The 17,416-nt window shown below is 44.4% G+C and overlaps 1 protein-coding gene across 33 annotated transcripts in view; it reads right to left on the reverse strand.

Annotated features, from left to right (window-relative positions):
• POFUT3 (protein O-fucosyltransferase 3) overlaps nt 1-17,416 on the reverse strand; it is a 356,913-nt gene that overhangs the window by 281,449 nt on the left and 58,048 nt on the right. For 3 of the 33 annotated variants that reach the window (XM_074353458.1, XM_074353429.1, XM_074353459.1), the window contains one exon: nt 2,597-2,735. The exons of 29 other annotated variants lie outside the window; for them this stretch is intronic. In XM_074353458.1, the coding sequence (XP_074209559.1) occupies nt 2,691-2,735 (45 nt within the window). In that variant the 3' untranslated portion in view covers nt 2,597-2,690. Of the gene's footprint in view, nt 1-2,596; nt 2,853-17,416 lie in introns of those variants that run through there. One more of the 33 variants, XM_074353451.1, reaches the window with a different exon arrangement.

Below are 17,416 nucleotides of genomic sequence, written 5' to 3' on the forward strand. Positions count from 1 at the left end.
AGCAGCCCCCACATCTCGAGGGCTGAGTTTCCACATAGGAACCCCACAGTGCAGTGACGTGCTTCGGCTTACTGTATCACATGCTGTTTTGCATGTATTGAGGATTTTTCCTTCTGAAGTTCAAACTACTCCACAATACACTTTTTCTCTCAAACCTTCAAAAAGGGGAGATTGAACAACTCAGAATCTTGGACTCTTAAGAGCTCAGGCTAGGAACATTTATATAAACCCTACAATATCGAATGCATTACCTTGCATAAAATAAAAGGAAAGAGAGAGGAGGTGAGATTGTATATATACATATACGCACACACATACATATATACATATATGTATATGTGTATATATGTATCTTAAACATTCTCAATTCTGACCTCCCTGATCCTGACACTGATTGAAGAATATTTGCAGGTAGACCCCCGAGGCATATATCATCTTTAATCGCTGCAGAAGCTACAGCTGTACCTGGACTTGAGTTGATTCCCCCAAAAATATGTTAGGGGCCTCTTCTGAATATTCATATAATAAGTGCACATATTACAGCAATTGCCACTACCTTTTACTGCTTGTTCAATTACACATCTCCTTGATAGCAGCTGCCCAGAACACCTGTCTTGCTCACCACTGCATCCCCGTCACCCAGCATAAATACACTGCACATGGCGGACCCTTAATAATGGCCCATCATGGAAGCCTACTGGAGTCATCCTTTGGCTTCAGGGGTCAGGACGGAATCTTTGGTCTTTGTCTCCCTCTTCTATCGTTTCCCCTTAACTCTTTCCCAGCCATAAAAGAACATCTATTTTCACGTTAATAACACCATCAAGGCTTGTCCTAAACCAGTTTTTTTTTTCCCTGCTGCAGCTCTTGTGGGCTGGGGTGGTGATTATCATGCACAAGACGGAGACAGGGTAGGGGCACGAGCTGTTCTTGAAAATGAGTCTACCATGATGCACCAGCCAGGAGCTTAATAGGGAGCATGATCTGCAATTTGTTGAGTGTAGCTCTATAAGGAGCCCTGAGCTGGGCTTGTGATACGCCACTTCTCCGAGGATTTCAGCTGCTGCTATTGCGACAGGGAAGGACTGATGGCTCTGATAAGAGATCTGAACACAGTCCTCTTAAAAAACCAGAAGGGCTGGGGTCGTCGGGCTAATTGCAACTGCAGGCATGTGAATGTGCGTGCCATGCGTAATCAGGCATGGCTATTCTACGCGTAGAACATAAGGGCAGCATATTGGAGGATAAAGCAAAAGCCAAACGGACAAAGGCAACAGGCAATCTAATCCACTTAATGGGTCAAGGAGCGCGGAGCCGAGCCACAAATGCATCATTTGATAACGGTAATGAAAAAGACAGCAATCTATATCTACAAATAGCATTAAGGCAGATTTGGTTTAGAGGCCAAACTAAATTGATGTGAAATTTATGAGCCCGGCTGTCTCTCGGATGTGCCCGAGTAGGGGGGCACGTTCAAGTCCCTCTTTCTTCCTTTGGAGCTCACTGCGAATTAGGTCTTGTTTGCAAGGTGGATTTTCCTGATAATGTTCTGTTTAAATGACAGTTAAGCATTTTGCCACCCAAATTTATTTGAATGCTGAGGATGCCAGTTTTACAAGTGGGTGAGGTCTACTGAGTGTCCCCTCTGGGCATGTCACTTCCCTGTCTGGTCTCTGCTGGTTTCTTGCTCACAGAGAAGCGCGCGCGCGCGCGCACACACACACACACACACGGTTAAAAGCTGCTAGTGGCTTGAGCTGGCATTTACAGTAAAGCATGTGTCTGAATTATGACATAGCAGCTGGTCCTAGAAAATGTCTGAAATGCGGTTCCTGATGACTTGGACAGTGTGTTTTGTGTCTGCAACGCCTGTTACAATAGTCCCATGTAAAATGCTGTTGGAAAGGTGCTTCGTTTTCAACCAAAGTTCTAATACATCCTCCACAGTGATCACAATACACAGCACTGCAAAGTATGCAGGATGCATTAAGCGTTTTTCCTCCCTATGATGCCTGGGTCAGTATGGGGTAGCACTTACAAGGGGTAATGAAGTCTGCTTTCAGTGCAGCAATGTTCCTACAATTATGTGCTGACTGGCCTTCACTTTGCACTGTGCCTGCAGAGAAAGGGCACCCTGATATATGGGACAGAGGAGACCATGTGCAAGTCAGACGGCTTGAAAGGAAGCAGTAGGCTTGTCCCCGCAGCATGTGATGCGAGTTTCACTCCAGACCCGCTCCTCACTCATGAGTGACAGTACACCCAATCAGAAATTTGGGGAGGGATTTGGGGAAACCGTTTTTAAAAAATGTCACCCTGGGATTTAGGTCTTCACCTGTTTTGTGAGAACTTTTATAATATGGAAAGTCACTTTACTGACTTATTCCACACATGGAATCTAAGCAAATGGTCCCTTGTGAAGGAAATGTGAATTCTGAATAAGGTGCAATGACATAGGTAAATTCTCGTCCCTCTTTAATTTTCTTAGTGTCTTTTGCTGGCCTCTCTGCCTTGGTTAGGGTAGGTAACTTTTGCAACAAGCAGACTCAGAAATACATAATGATTCAAGTACAACAGACACGTGTATCTTGCTCACCTAACAGCCCAGGGCGGTTTCAAGTCATTGTGGTTGGTGGTGATGGTGTGGAACGCTTTGCTCTACGCAGTCACTCAGAGCCCAGGCTGATTTGTCAGGCTATACATGACAGTCTCCCAGAGGTCTCCATCCCCGTCAGCTGGAAGGGAGAGGAACGTGGAGAAGCCATGTGAAAGGCTGCACGGATTATGACTGCGTCACCTCTGCTCACACATTCTTCTGGCTCAAAATTAGCCACATCTAGCTGCAAGGGAGGCTGGGAGATGTGCCCGGGAAGAAGAAGACATGGATTATGGTGAGCAACCAGCCGACTCTGCTACCTCCTCCCCTCCCCGTTCTCCTCGTAAAGTTCCTGGTTTCACAGCATCTCTCTCAGCCTCATAACAGGACACGCTCCCCCCAGACATTTTCAGGATGCAAGGAGTACTATTTCATGGAACTCTCTCAAGGGTCCAGCTAAAACTCACCTCCTAAATTCAAAACTGAGATTTCCAAAAACCCTACAGTGTACATCTACCTGATGATCAAAGGGGCACCTCAAATTTGACACACAAGACCAAATTTGTCATCTAACCTCATCTGTAGGATGGAGACACTAATCGTATTTATTCATAAGACTGTGGTGAGGATGAATTAATATGTGCAAACCACTCAGAAAAGTAAAGGCACACAGTGGATGCTTGATAAGTATCGGTCATTACCATTCTTATCCCTCCCTCCTCCTCCTCCTCCCACAAATCTGTTTCCCTTCCCGCGTTTCATAGCACCATCACCTTCTTAATAGACCGAGCTGGAGGCCGGATCTGAGTCGTTCCCACTTGGCCCTCACCACCATCCAGTGACTTCCACCAGCTCTCAGAGCCGCTGCCTGATCTTCGTTCTCACAGTCGTGCTCTGACTCAGACACTCATTACTTCTCAACTGATCGATGGCAAGACCCCGCTCAGTGCCCACCCGCTCCCCGCAGTCTTCTCCCTCTAACTCTCCCTCCAGAACACGGCCAGAGGGATATCTCTAAAGCAGCCTAAACTGTGTTCTCAAATGCAAATGCTTCAATGGCTTTTTACCATCGACAAATATGAAGTCCACAACCCTTAAACCTGCAAAAGGGAGTCGAGCCAAACTGGGAGGGCCTGAAATTCTTTCCTGGTTTTACACTCCTTCCCTCCCTGTCTCTGTGCCCACCAGAGACAATTTCTCACCCTCTTCACTGTCCTTGTCTTATTGATCCTGATCCTTGTACCGAGAAAGCCAGCCCTTTTCTCCTTCTCTCAAAGTTCTCATCTCCATCCAGCTCAGATGTCACCTCATCCAAGTGGCCGTCCACCTCTTATCAGAACTCACGTAGTCTGCCTCCCTTCTCCCCGGCATTTCATTCACACCTCTATCACTCAGCAGTTAGGATTTGTCCCAAAGTGAATAGAGCCTGTCTCCTCTGTTCAGCTGAGTCCTTGAGTGTTGCGCAGCAGACTTAATCTCGCCACCATGATGCTTTAACTTAACGTTTATATTTCCTCAGCTTCCCGGGGTATAACTAGGGACTAGCTTCCACTGGGCTATGTAGATGCCTCTTCCCCACTGGGCGGCAGCTCCCTTAACACGATGGAGCAGACTCAGTCAATTTCTAGTACGTGTTAGATACCGGAAAGTCTCATGATCGGGTCTAAGACTCCTGCCCCTTCTTTTTCTCACCTTGTGTTCCTTGAATGTTGAGAGGAGAGAGGAGGGATGGTGGAGGCACAATCTCCTTGCTTGGCCATGGGCTCTCCCTAAACTCCCTCTGGTTCAGTCTAGTACCATCCAATGCTGGTGGCTGCCAAGTAAGTGGGGGGATGGTACTCTTAGAAGAAGACTGGCTTAACTCAGCACCCTCCACAACTGAGGGGTGCCACCATCTCTGCCCCACCAGTCGCTTCTCCAGCAACAGCAGCGCCCGGTCTGGTGTAGTGGCTCACAAGCAGGCTGACTGCTGCTTCTCAGGTAAAGCTGGTGCTTTTCACCTGGATCTGCCAGGACCGCTGGGGTCCTCTTCCCCACCCTCTAAGGCCTGTGAGGAACTGGAATGACAGGCAAGCTGTCCCATCTTTCCCTCAAACACCTTCTATGACAACCCATCCAGCCTGCTAGCCTGGCCTTCTCCAACGGGCCTTTCATCTTCAGAAGTCTCTAGATCTGAACGCTCTTGGTTCAAGTATGTCGGCAAACCTCAGGGCACATGTGAGGTCCTGGGGCTGCAGAGGACAATGGAGGATCTGCCCTAGGATTCCACCAGGCTCTTCCAATAGCCCTTAGAACGTGGCCCGTGCACAGGAGCATCTCAGTGAGGCTGACAGCTCAGCACACACCCAACCAAGGAGTGAGCTGCCAGTGTCTACATCTTGAAGCTCCCGCTAGCCTTTAAGAAGAAATTCTCTTAGAAGCCCTCTTGCTTAGTTTTAAGGATGGGAGGCAGTAGTCTCTCACCTGGGACACTGCCGGTCACGCAGCTAAGACCCCCCCTGCCTTCCCGACCCTCTCTCCTGACAGCGGATGGACAGGCTGGGCCAGCAGGTTCTGGTCCCCCCCAGTAAGCCCCAGGGAGGCAGCGCTAACCTCATTCGCTCAACAGTGTCTTTGGAATGTGGTGTATGTGGGATCTTTCCTCAGCTTTGGGCCTTGGATACGATTCTGGGGCAGGGAAAAAGCCATCTTGACAACGTTGTTGAATGTCTTATAAGCAGGTACAGTTCCGGGGGCCATAGCACTGTTTCTCTCACACCTTTTCTAAATGCCCATCTCCCTGCAGACACTGGAAGCTCTTGAAAAGATTTTATCATCTACCTTTTGTTTCACCAATTCTCAGCATGGCACCAAACACTTCGTGGGTGCGCAATCAAATGTCTTAATACATTATTTTCTAGTCTCCAAAAAAAGTTAAAAGTCTCAAGAATCAGCAGATGCCAACCACCTTATTTTCCAGAAGGTAAAACTCAGCTCCCAAAAGATAAGGTCTCTTATCCAAAGGCATACAGCTAGCTGGGATTCCATCTCACATACAAATTTATACACTTAGTGGTACAGCAGAAGCAGAAGCCAGCCAAGCAGATTTGATGACTGTCCTTTGGAGAAAAGAAAGTGGGTAATGGAAAACACTGTCCAAATTCCAAAAGTTAATTTTTGCAGATGAAGCACATTTTTCATTCCCTGGTCTGGTAGAGTTTGCCAGTGTGTGCTGTGACTAATTCCTGCTGGCCCAGCCTAGGTTTCCTGTTCGCAGGGCAGCATGACAGATTTGTTGGTATTATCTGGCTTTAATTCATTTCAGGCTGATCCTGGAAACCAGAGGCTCTGTCATGTCTTCATTGCAACATTAACTCCATTTTTCTTTCTTTACTCCTTCTATTAATAAGCGGAGGCCACTCAATAGGGCAACCCTAACTGGCCGCTGAAGATGACGGCCAGAAGCAGAAATAACTCTTCCCGTTTACCCTTTTATTCTCTTCCGAGAAGAGTAGCGGTTTTATTGTCTTATTTCTCAGCTGGATCCAAAGCTGAGAAACCCATTCAAGACAGAGTCGAGATTTCTTGGTGAATCAGAATTTGCAGGGCAGGCTCCCCGAGGCGGGGCATGTCCCCCAGTGCATCTGATGAACGCGCAGGGACTCAGAGTGGATACAAGAATCCCCTCGAAGCCCCGGCTGTGTCCACTCCTAACTCCACCTAGGAAAGCGTGGAGTGGTTGGAACCCGAGATGCCATCCAGGGAGGTACTGCTTCCGCTGTGTCTACGAACCCAAGAAAGTAGCTCACTTATTCAGACGTCTCAGAATCTGGGTGGAAAGGAAGAAAGGTGAGAAGCAGACATCTGCAGCTGTGGCCAGAGTCCTCCACGTGTGGGTGGACCCCTAGGGTGCCTGGGGACAATTAGCAATGGGAAGGGGTCTCAGGGCCGGGTCCTCCGAAGGGGCAAACTGTGAGCCACCAGCCCCTCAGCAGAGGCACCTGTCTGTCTAGTTCCCCTGCACACATTGGCAAAGGCCTCATCTGAAAATCTACCCAAGTCCAAAGCCATCCTTGGCAGAGAAATAGAGGCCAAACACTTCGTTCACCAGTGAGTCCTCTGCCTCGCCATGAACTGATCACCGCAGCCAGGGTGATGGAGAGAGCCAGCCGCCACTCTGTATCATGTGCCCACACTCCACTCTGTGACGAGCAAAGAGCGCCCGATGAATGGCAGAGGGGCACCCATGAGACGTGGGGAGCAAGGGACAGGGTCTTCCCCTGAGGAAGGGGTGCTGGGCAGCCATCCGCACATCAGTAAAAAACGCCACACACTTTTTAATTCACACTCTTAAACTCACTCGTTAACATACTACCTAAGATAACTGCGACAGTTCGCCTAACATTTAGGGATCTTTAGACGCAAGGCCTGGTGAGTCTGTCGGACATAATACTGAAACACAAAGACTGTCAGGCCGGGTACACAGCACCCCAGGGGCTGCCCACCTGCCCACCTTCGGAGCTGCTCCGGCAACGCACCGCACGTCAGGGTCCTGCATCACGGGTCCTGTCATCCCCACTCAGGTCCCGCCCTCTCCCAACTCTAAGAATCACACGGCAAATTTTTGGAAATACACAAGTACTTCAGAGTGGAAAGGATGGGGAGGACGTACTGCTGTCGACCAGTCGTATTTATCTAGGGAGAAGTTTGAAATATTGGACATTTTGAGGGTCTGAGTGTGGTAACGGATTATTTTCAAGTATGTTTTCACAAAGCAAAGGAATGGGTGACTTTCCTTGGACAAAACCTAGTTCTCCCAAGGGCTGTGAAAGGAGAGGCTATTAAATTGGGGGTCTGGGATTGGCAGATACAAACTACTATGTACAAAATAGATAAAAAGGCCCTACTGTGTAGCACAGGGAACTATATTCAATGGCAGAATATGTATACATGTGTGTGAGATTTTCGTTCTGTCTTGTCCGTGGAGAGTGGACACCCGAATCCGGCTGTGCACCCTTACGGGGAGGCATGATGGCTTTTCACATCCATCCTGCCAGCACCTAGCACGTTTTCTGGAACAGTGTAGACACCTGACAAATATTTGTGTAACTGAATTAACTATGTATCAAACTAAATCACGTGAATAAAACCATACACACCAAGGCAGGGAAAGAGTGAGGAACGCTTCACAGGGAACAAATTATGGAAGGTTTCCCACAGGAGCAGACAGCTTACTCTGTAAGGATTTGAAGGATAAAGTTGTCAGGGGCTAGAGGTCTCGTGCGTGTGCGTTGTACTTGTAGTCGGCTCAGGAAAACGCAAGACGTCACATGGAGTAGGTGCTCTCTAAGCGGGGAGCCGACTTAAGGAAGGAATGGAGACCCACATGTGTTCTCAAAACAATAGCTTTTTTTTCATGCTGAGAAAAAGCCCAACTTGAATTGTTTGGCTTCACTTTTGCCTCCCTCCTGCATCAATAATATTATTTTTGTAAACTCATGAGTAATGAGGAAGGAGACGGTCTTAGACATTTCTTGGACTTTGATAAACCAAATAATAATAAACAACCCTCACTGTTACTCAGTCCCCTCGTCTCCCAGGTCTCCTCAGCCCCCGCTCGTTATTCCCCAAGGACAGCAGCAACTTCTCCAGTCTCTCCCACGTCATCTTCAGCTGAGCGTGTGCAGAAGCAGACCTCAGCAACCCGATGTCCGTGCAGAAAGGGAATTTTGCTCCGAGTCACACCTTTGTAAGACGTCTACGACACGGATCAGCTATTTACTCTCCATCAGCAGACAAGCAACCCACTGAAAGGCAGGTGCGGTACAAGACCTAAACCGGGGCCCATCACCAAACCTCCCATGAGGTCTGCCTCTAGAAACTCTGCTAGGGTTGGGTGAGAAGACTTAAAGGTCTAAGAAAAGAAGAATCAGCAGCAAAAGGTCCCTGGTGTGTTTGGGGAGGAACAAGGAGAAGCAGGGAAGGGGAAGGCAAGAAGGGCAGAAGGTACTGAGGGATCAAGGGCCAGACCACGCAGGCCGGTGACGGTCACGGCAGGGTCCTTGTACGAACAAGACAGACATACTCCCTTTGTTTACGGAGAAGCAGTCTCCCGGGGAAGAGACACATCTACAGAAGAGTCACGTGCGTGAACGTGAGGAGTGCTGTGAAATGGAAACTCAGAGGGTTATGGGACAAAGGACATTCGTGCAGCTGAGGGGCTTAGAAAAGGCATCCCACGTTCTTTTAAGAAAGTGATCAGTCTGGCAGTAGATGAGTTGGGGTAGCAGGTACAGCATTCTGGGAGGGTAGGAGAGGGGACAGAATGGACCAAGGCTCAGAATCAAGAAAGAGAGAGAGAGAAATAGAGAGAGAAAAAGAAATAGAGAGATTGAGGCTAAAACATTGAGTCTAAGGAGGAGAGAGGTGCTGAGGAGCAAGACCTCAAGCAAGACAGGGCTGGATCTGAGGAGCCCTTGGAAACCACAGCAGAGATTTTGGTCTCTGTCCTAAGAGCAAGAGGAAGCCACACTGAGCAGGGGAGAGAGAGATCAGGTCGGAGTTTGAAGGTCACAATGCCAGATAATTTAGTGTGGCGGAAATACAGAATGTGGAAGGGAGGTGGCGAAAGATATAACACTGGCGAAGTCAGCCAAGGCCAGGTTATGCGGACAAGGTTTCAGAAAGGTTCTTCTGTCCAGAATTTAAAAAAAAAAAGAAAAGATAAGAAAAAGGACAGGCAATCCGACATGCACGAAGGAACGTATCAGGCATCTCTCTTAGGAAATAGCCCCCTCTTTCCCACTAACTTCATTCTCTGGTCCAATGAGGCTGAAAGTTATTTTTCCATCTCATTCTTAGTGTCATGGTAACTGCCAACACATGGGTCACTCACAGCAGTGCTTCTCGCCCTCACAGGAATGTGTGTGAGGATCCCTGGTGATACTAATGCAGGTCCTTGTTCAGCAGGTCCGGGGCAGGGCCTGGGATGCTGCACCTCTAACATGCTCCCAGGCAATGCCAGAGGTGCTGGTCCAGGCATCACACTGTGAGTAGCAAGGCCACAGACAGGGCTAGAGCTAAACAGAGGTGGTGTAGGCTTTCTGAACAAATACGTAACAGCAGGGTTAAAAATACAAAACAAACCAAAAAAAAAAAAAACCAGAAAACAGGCAAACAGAGCCAGTAGATTTTGCCTCTGCTCCTGTGCTGCCTGTTTCCAGAGGACCTGGGTGTGACATGTCTCTCTGTAAAGAGACTTCAGGAGATGTTCTGGGTGTAACTTAATTGGAAGCAATTCAACGCCAATATTTTTCTAGAAAGCGCAAAACTGGAGCCCTTAGGGCTGTGACCCTACCCCACAGTGACACCTGCTGGTGGATTCATGGATTACATTTGAGGGCTTTGAGAATAATTCAATCAACTGAGCAAACTTTTTCACACGTATCTTTTGCCTGAAGTGCATCTTCTTGTTGTGAAAGGATCCCTTTAAAATAGAATGTCAGAAATACCTTGATAAGGATTAGGGTCTGTGCAGAACAATACTGATAAAAGTTCAACCACTGACTCTCCAGGAAAAAAAAAGACGTGTATATATATATATATATATATACAGCAAATTTTACTCATATAAAGGGTGTTTAGCACATGACTTATGAATCACAATACCATGTTTTGTTGTAAATTCTGCATAGAAATTTATTCCCACAGGATCCTTTCACTTATTTTGCCATACTCGTGTTGGTTGCTAACCCATACTTACAATCTAGCAATGTTTTGACCAAAACAGCCTATGAAAAAAATATTTGCTTAGTAAGCAGTTTAGCAAAACTCCATGTCATTGATGGCATGAATGTAGTTCTGGCATGAATGTCGGTTGGTATTTTTGTTTACGATAATGAATAAAACAACAACACAACAACACAAACATGTCAGAACATCATTCATTCATCAGTGACATGAGAATGACTTCTTTGTGGAACTGGGTAACAGTTTCAAATACTGGAAGACTGTTTCTTCAATTTGGAGACTATTTATAATGTAACGGGTACAGACATGATGCAATTTTAAGTTTAACCTGCATTAGTAACATTCTCCACTGTTTTCTTAAGTCTAGGTACAAAATAATAAATCCAGCCCAGATTTGTGGCATTTTCCAACTTCCGTGTTATAAATACTCCCACCACGACCAGTTTCAGGCTGTCAAGGTGACACCACTGCCTGGGAAGTCGGGAAGGTGTGCAGTAGCCCGCCACTCTGCAGGATTTCTACCATACAGGTAAAACAGGTGTAAATAACCCCAGGCGTATAGGGAATAGAAAACTGTAGTAAAATAATCAAGGAGTGATCAAAATTTTGAGCATTTTTAACCTTTGTTCTTAAGCAACTTATTTAATTGTACGATTATACAATTTGACTTTTCATAGTGATTGTTTTTAACAACCAGCTGACAAAATTCCTAGAAATTTGACAGCTGGCTCTCATGAGCCAGGAAGAGCCAGCTCGAGCCCATCACTGAGTCTCTGCGATGGGGAGGTTTGAAGACAACACAGAAGGGGATTCAGGGAGCTTGGGAGAATACTCTCAGACTTGAGACCTAAGAAAGGTCGATGTCACCTCTTGACCAGGCAACAGGAAAATGACAGACGAAGTCATAGCAATCACAGTGGAATACAGAACTATTCCTGAAGTGAGGAAAGAACTAAAAAAGTCGTCCTACCCAACAGCGGCCCTCCGCGGGGACATGGCAGGGACAAGGCAGGGAGGCTAAGGCAATGACAAGTTGACAAAAGGGAAAGGAGGGTGGGGAGGGCGGACTCCAGTGCAGGCACCCTCTCCAGAACCTCTAACGCCAGCAGTTGGGCTGTTGGACAACAGGGTAATGAGAATATTAAGGAAGGTCAACAAAAATATTTAGCCAAAGAGCACACTCACCAGCAGTGAGAGAAAGAAAACAGGAGAAAGCTAACCCCTGCGCTCCACCCCCGATCATGGCAAGCTTTGGGGGAAACTAAAGGCAGAGTAGGGCTATGAAGCCTCTGCCTTTGGTTTGATGTAAGCGATGAGTCTTAATCTATTACTGCCCATCTAAACGGAAGAGTAGCTTTGTTTGCTTAATTAGGATTTAGTCATTTTAAAGCTAGAAAATCTATCTGAAGATCAACGGACCAGGGAGGGATTTCAGAGATAACCTAGTACCATCTCCGCATTTCCCAAGTAACTGTAAAAATTAATTGAGACTTCTGGGTCCAGGAAGCAGAGCAGAGTAGACATACTTTTCCATATGATTTCTGAAAAGTACAACTAAACATCCTTCACACAATATATAAAACAAGCATAAAAAGACTGAAAGACGGAGAGAAACACCACCTGCTAGGGAACTGAGTACCTGAGAAGTGACACCGAGGAGTTCCCCGGGGTTTCTTTTTTTCTAATAAACACAAGACTTGGAGCTGAGGATGCAGGCAACTAGAAAATACCAAAGAATTAGGAAGGGACAGCCTAACAAGGTAGAAAACTATTAAGACAATAACCCTTCTACTCTAGTCAAGAATCACAGACACCAAAATCAGAAATGAAAGGGGAGATATTACTACCAATTTTACAAAAAAAAAAATAATGGCCTATTAAGAAATCGGATAACCGAGGTGAAATGGATGAACCCCCAGAACTGTACAACCTACCGACACTGAATTAGGAAGAAACAGACAATCTGAGTAGCCGCACGTAGGGCTGCCACAACACAATACCACGGACGGTGTGGCTCCCACAACAGTTTATTTTCTGACGGTTCTGGAAGCGAGACGCCCAAGATCAAGGTGTTGGCAGGTTTTGCTTTTTCCTGAGGTCTCTCTCCTTGGCTTGCAGATGGCCACCTTCTTGCTGTGTTCTCACAGTGTCCTTTGCACGTGAATGTGTGTGGCGCCTCTGTGTGTGTCCTCATCTCTTCTTATAAAAATAAGTCATGCTGAACGGGATCACCCTAACGACCCCATTTTAACTTAATGACTACTCTGAAGGCTCGAGCTGCAAATTCGGTTACATTCTCAGATATTAGGGGTTAGGCTTCAACATATGACTTTTGTGGGGACACAATTCAGCTCATAACAACTAATAAGGAAACTGAATCAGTGATCAAAACTTCCCAAGAAGAAAAGAGAAGCCCCAGATCAGATGGTTTCACCTGTGAATGTGACTAAATATTTAAAGAAAAATTAACAGTAATAAAGTGGCACACACCTCCCCTCCCCCTGCTGGAGTAGTGTCAGAAAATTCAGCTAAAACAAAAGGTTTAAAGAAGGTCCAGAGTCTTAAAACATAACTTTAAAATGCCTAGGTTTGAATCAAAAATCATTCATCAGATTCAGAACCAGGAAATCTCAAACTGAGTGAAAAAAGCAATCAGTGGATGCAAATATCAACATGGCAGAGATGTTAGAATTTTCTGGAAAAGATTTTTTTTAATCGTTTTTCAACAAGCAATATAAATACGCTCGAAACAAGTGAAAAATAGAAAGTCTCAACAAAGGAATGTAAAGTTTCAGGAAAGAAATAGAAGGTTTAAAGGAAAACCAAATGGAAATTTTGGAACTAAAATATACAATAGCCAAAAAAAAAAAAAAAAAAAAAAGCTCAGTGAAGAGGCTGAACGTGACGCATGGAGGGGATGAAGGAAAGAATCAGTGAACTGGAAGACCTAATCTGAACAACAGAGAAAGTAGACTGAAAAGAAAAAAATGCACAGAGACTCAAGGACCTGGTGGACTATAACTGAAGATCTAAAATGTGCACCTGTGAAGTCTCGGAAGTAGGAACACACAGATCAATCAAATAGAACAGAGAACCCAGATGTAAACTCACACGAATACGCCCAGCTGGGTTTTGACAAAGATGCAAAGGTAACGCAGTGGAGGCAAGAGCCTTTTTAACAGACAGTACTGGAGCAACTGGACACCCACAGGCAAAAACAAAAGGAACCTTGATCTAAGTCTGATACTTTATATAAAAATTAAAATAAACCACAGATTTAAATGTCAAATGTAAAACTATAGGAAAAAAATAAGAGAAAGTCTTTGAGATCTAGGGCTAGGCAAAGAGTTTTCAGACTTAACACCAAAAGTTTAAGTTTCCTGAAAGGAAAAATAACATACAATTAAAAATAAAGTCATAAAATAATACAGTCAAAATCAAACCTTTTGCTTTGCAAAAGACCCTGTTAAAGGGGTAAAGACAAGCTTCAGAGTGGGAGAAAATGTTTGCAAACTACTCATCTAACAAAGGACTAGTCCCTAAAATGTATTTAAAACTCTCAAAATTCAACAATAAAAAAGGAAACAATACAATTAGAATATGGGCTAAAGACATAAAGAGACATTTCCTATAAATAGAGACAGTAAAAATCCCATGAAAAGATGTTCAACATTATTAGCCATTAGAGAAATGCAGATTAAGTCCACCATGAAATATCACTACACACCTACTTAGGATGGTGAAAAGTAGAAACAGTGAGAGCAATAAATGCTGGAGAACGTGCAGGAATACTGGCTGACTCATATGTGTTTGGTGGGAATGTTACAGCCACTCTGAAAAAAGCAGTTTGCTAATTTCCTTAAAAACTAAAAATGCAGCTACCATATGACCCAGCAATTGCACGTCTGGGCATTTATTCTAGAGAAATGAAAACATATTTTCACATAAAAATCTGTGTCAAATCTAATTTTAAAATGTTTAATTGCCTTCTTGAGGGTTACAGGGAACTGTAAAAGCAGTCACAGGACCAGATCTCTGTCCAGTCCTCTGCCTCGTCACTGCATCTGGTTCATTATACCTGGAATGGCATGTAAGTTTTGTCTTCATCTGACGGAGGGCGGATGGTTGAAACTCTGTGATGAGAAGGATTCCAAGGCATTGGAATTCCAAGGTCAGCAGGAAAAGTTAACTAGCTGTGTCTGCCATGAGTAAAACCAGTAAGCGTGGCAATATACAAGCTTCATATTTGCCAGTTATAAACTGAAATATGCTGCCTCACCAAACACCGAATGCGAAAACCGAAAGGGGTATTAACAATGACCATATACATAATAACCCTTTTATTTTACTGATGAGGAAACCAAAGAAGTAAAATATAAGAGAGCCAGAGCCCAGGTTTATCACCAAGCCCATCCTTGCCCTCAGTAGTAACTGATTAGATATTTCAAGTCCATGAGTTTTCTCTTTGAGTGGAAGGGATTTTCCTTGTGCAGTTATTTCTCACAAACAGCTTTTTTTTTTCCACAAAAAGCTTCTTGATGTTGGAATTTGTCCTAGGGAAAATGGGAGATCATTCTAGTAAAGGAAATATCCAACTCCAAAAATTTTGGAACAGAATCTCTTTCATACACATCATCTGGAGTGCCAGGCTAAAGTTTTCAGAGACTATCTGGCCTTATTTTAAAAAGTACAAGTGTTCTTCATTGGTGTTGTGGGAAGTGGCAGAGAGACGTGAAAATGTGGTTCTAAGACCTACAAGCCCTTTGCCTGTGCAAATCATCACCCTGTGGGGCTGGGAATTTACAGGACCCTTTTCAGGCTTCCAGAAATAAGAGGTTCCCTTTGCCCTGCTAATATCAAAGAGATCACTAACACTGAATGAATGGAGTCAAATTAAAATTTTCAGGTTTCGACACTCTTATGTTTTAAAAGGGAGAAAGAAGGCAGTTGCGCAAGCCCTGTGCCCCTGAAAACAAGGTGTGCTAAGAGACCTGAACTCACTGGTGGCAGCTTTGGTTCCATGTGCCTTGAGGTTTACAGAAACTCGGTCTGAAGCCTCGCTGTAGCGAGCACATATGGATGGTTAATGAATATGTAAGGATCTGAGGATCAGGCCGGGGTGAGCAGGCCTGACACTTGATCTTCTGGGTGAAACGCATAACCCAGCTCACAGTGAGCCTCCTGAAAGCTTCCCGGGCCCTTGCTGCTGCCAGCCTCCCACCTGACCGGCAGGCACCAAAAGCTTCAAATTACAGCAACTAATTGGATGAAAGCGGAAATGCGTCCTTCTAATGGAGGGAGAGATTAATGCCCTGATCTTTTCCCTTCACTTGCTGAGGCAAAACAAAAACACAGATGAAGGCTGTGATGCAGAAAAGCAAATTAGCTCTGCTTCAGAGCCACAGGAATGGATATTCCAGCTAAACACTAAGGTGTTTTAGAGACCACAGACACATCAAAAGGACAGAAAACCACCCAAGATAGCAATTACCAAATTATCCCTGAGACAATCGACAAATCCTTTGCTCAGCAAAAGTGATCAGTACAATTTACCTTCATACATAGATCAGTCACTTTGCACCTAAAGATAATTTCATGATGGCCTGGCTTTATGATATTTTTATATCTTTGACCCCCGATATGGGTCCCAGGAATAAATAGAGCTGAAAAATAAGGGGCTCAATTTATTCTATTTATTTTATTTTATTATAATAAAGATTTAATGTGGAATTGTCTAGTGCAATTGAGAATCATGGCTTAGCCAAAAGAGTATCTTTTTCATGAGTATTTTGTTGCTCCAACAGATTTCTTATGGACTAAGAGAGTTTGTATTAAAAACATACTTGCAGTTGATTCAGGAAAGAAGACTCTGCTGACGTCAACTCAAGTTACCAAGAGAGGTGCAACTGAAAATGTATATGGAGTAATTTCATCTTTTTATTAAGTTACCCGGATGAAGAGGGCAATGCTACTAAAGGGGGATTGAGACACTAAAATTCAAAGAAGCTTGAAAGGGAGATAAATTTGATTTATATCATTTAAAAGATAAAGTCTGAGATCAATGTTCTGGGCGATTTTCGTCTAACAGTTAATCAGCACGTGTGGTGTATTTTAATGTTTTTTATACTCCATGTTCAAGGGATGAAATCTGTGGGTGCCTGGAAGAGGTGTCATCCTGACGGAGGGGAACAGTAGGGAGTGAAAAGGGAAAAGAAGACAGTAATGGGGCCATGACAGCACTTGGTATTTGATACATTTTAAAACATCAGCCCACCATTCAATGCAGGGGAAAGGAAAAGAGAAAACTCTGAGTGGCACCCAAAATGCCTAATTGTGAGCTAAGTGTCCTCTCTGCAGTACTGACCTCATTGTTTTAGATAAACTTCTAGACCATCATCTTTCAGCATCTGAGGGTTTGGTTCACAGTGTCAGCCAACAAACCCATCTCTCAAGCATCAATTAAAAGTGGATTAAACCCTCCATGAATGGCCAGCATGGAACAGACATAATATTCAGATGTCATGAAGAATACACCAGCTCCATGACCAAAAAAAATGCTGCCTGTCCATTTTATTTTGTCAGCTAAGGGATCTCTAAGTACATCCTTTGGAATAATTCTGTTCCTTTAAAAAGTATATTGCAGAATGATCATGAAATTTGATCTACATCTGGGCTCTTAGATAAACAAGTTTATACTGTAGAGCACAAGAAACTATATTCAATATCTTGTAGTAACCTATAATGAAAAAGAATATGAAAACAAATATATGTATGTACATGAATGACTGAACTATTGGGCTGTACATCAGAAATTGACACAACATTGTAAACTGACTATATTTCAATTGAAAAAAAAAGAAAAGAAATCTAGACTCAGCCACTTAAGTCGCTGTGTAAATTTGGATAAGTTACTTGACATGCTGCCTCTGTTTTCCCATCTGCAAAAAACAGAGTAATAGTATTTTCACTTACAAAGTTGTTTTGAGACTTGAATCACATGACAGCCATATGCAAAAATGTTTGGAACGTAGTAGATACATATTGAGCTATAGAGAATGCAAAGACAGACACAAACCCCCTAAGACAAGATAA

Source organism: Camelus bactrianus, chromosome 26 (genome assembly GCF_048773025.1).
Source record: "Camelus bactrianus isolate YW-2024 breed Bactrian camel chromosome 26, ASM4877302v1, whole genome shotgun sequence".
Classification (NCBI taxonomy): Eukaryota; Metazoa; Chordata; class Mammalia; order Artiodactyla; family Camelidae; genus Camelus; species Camelus bactrianus.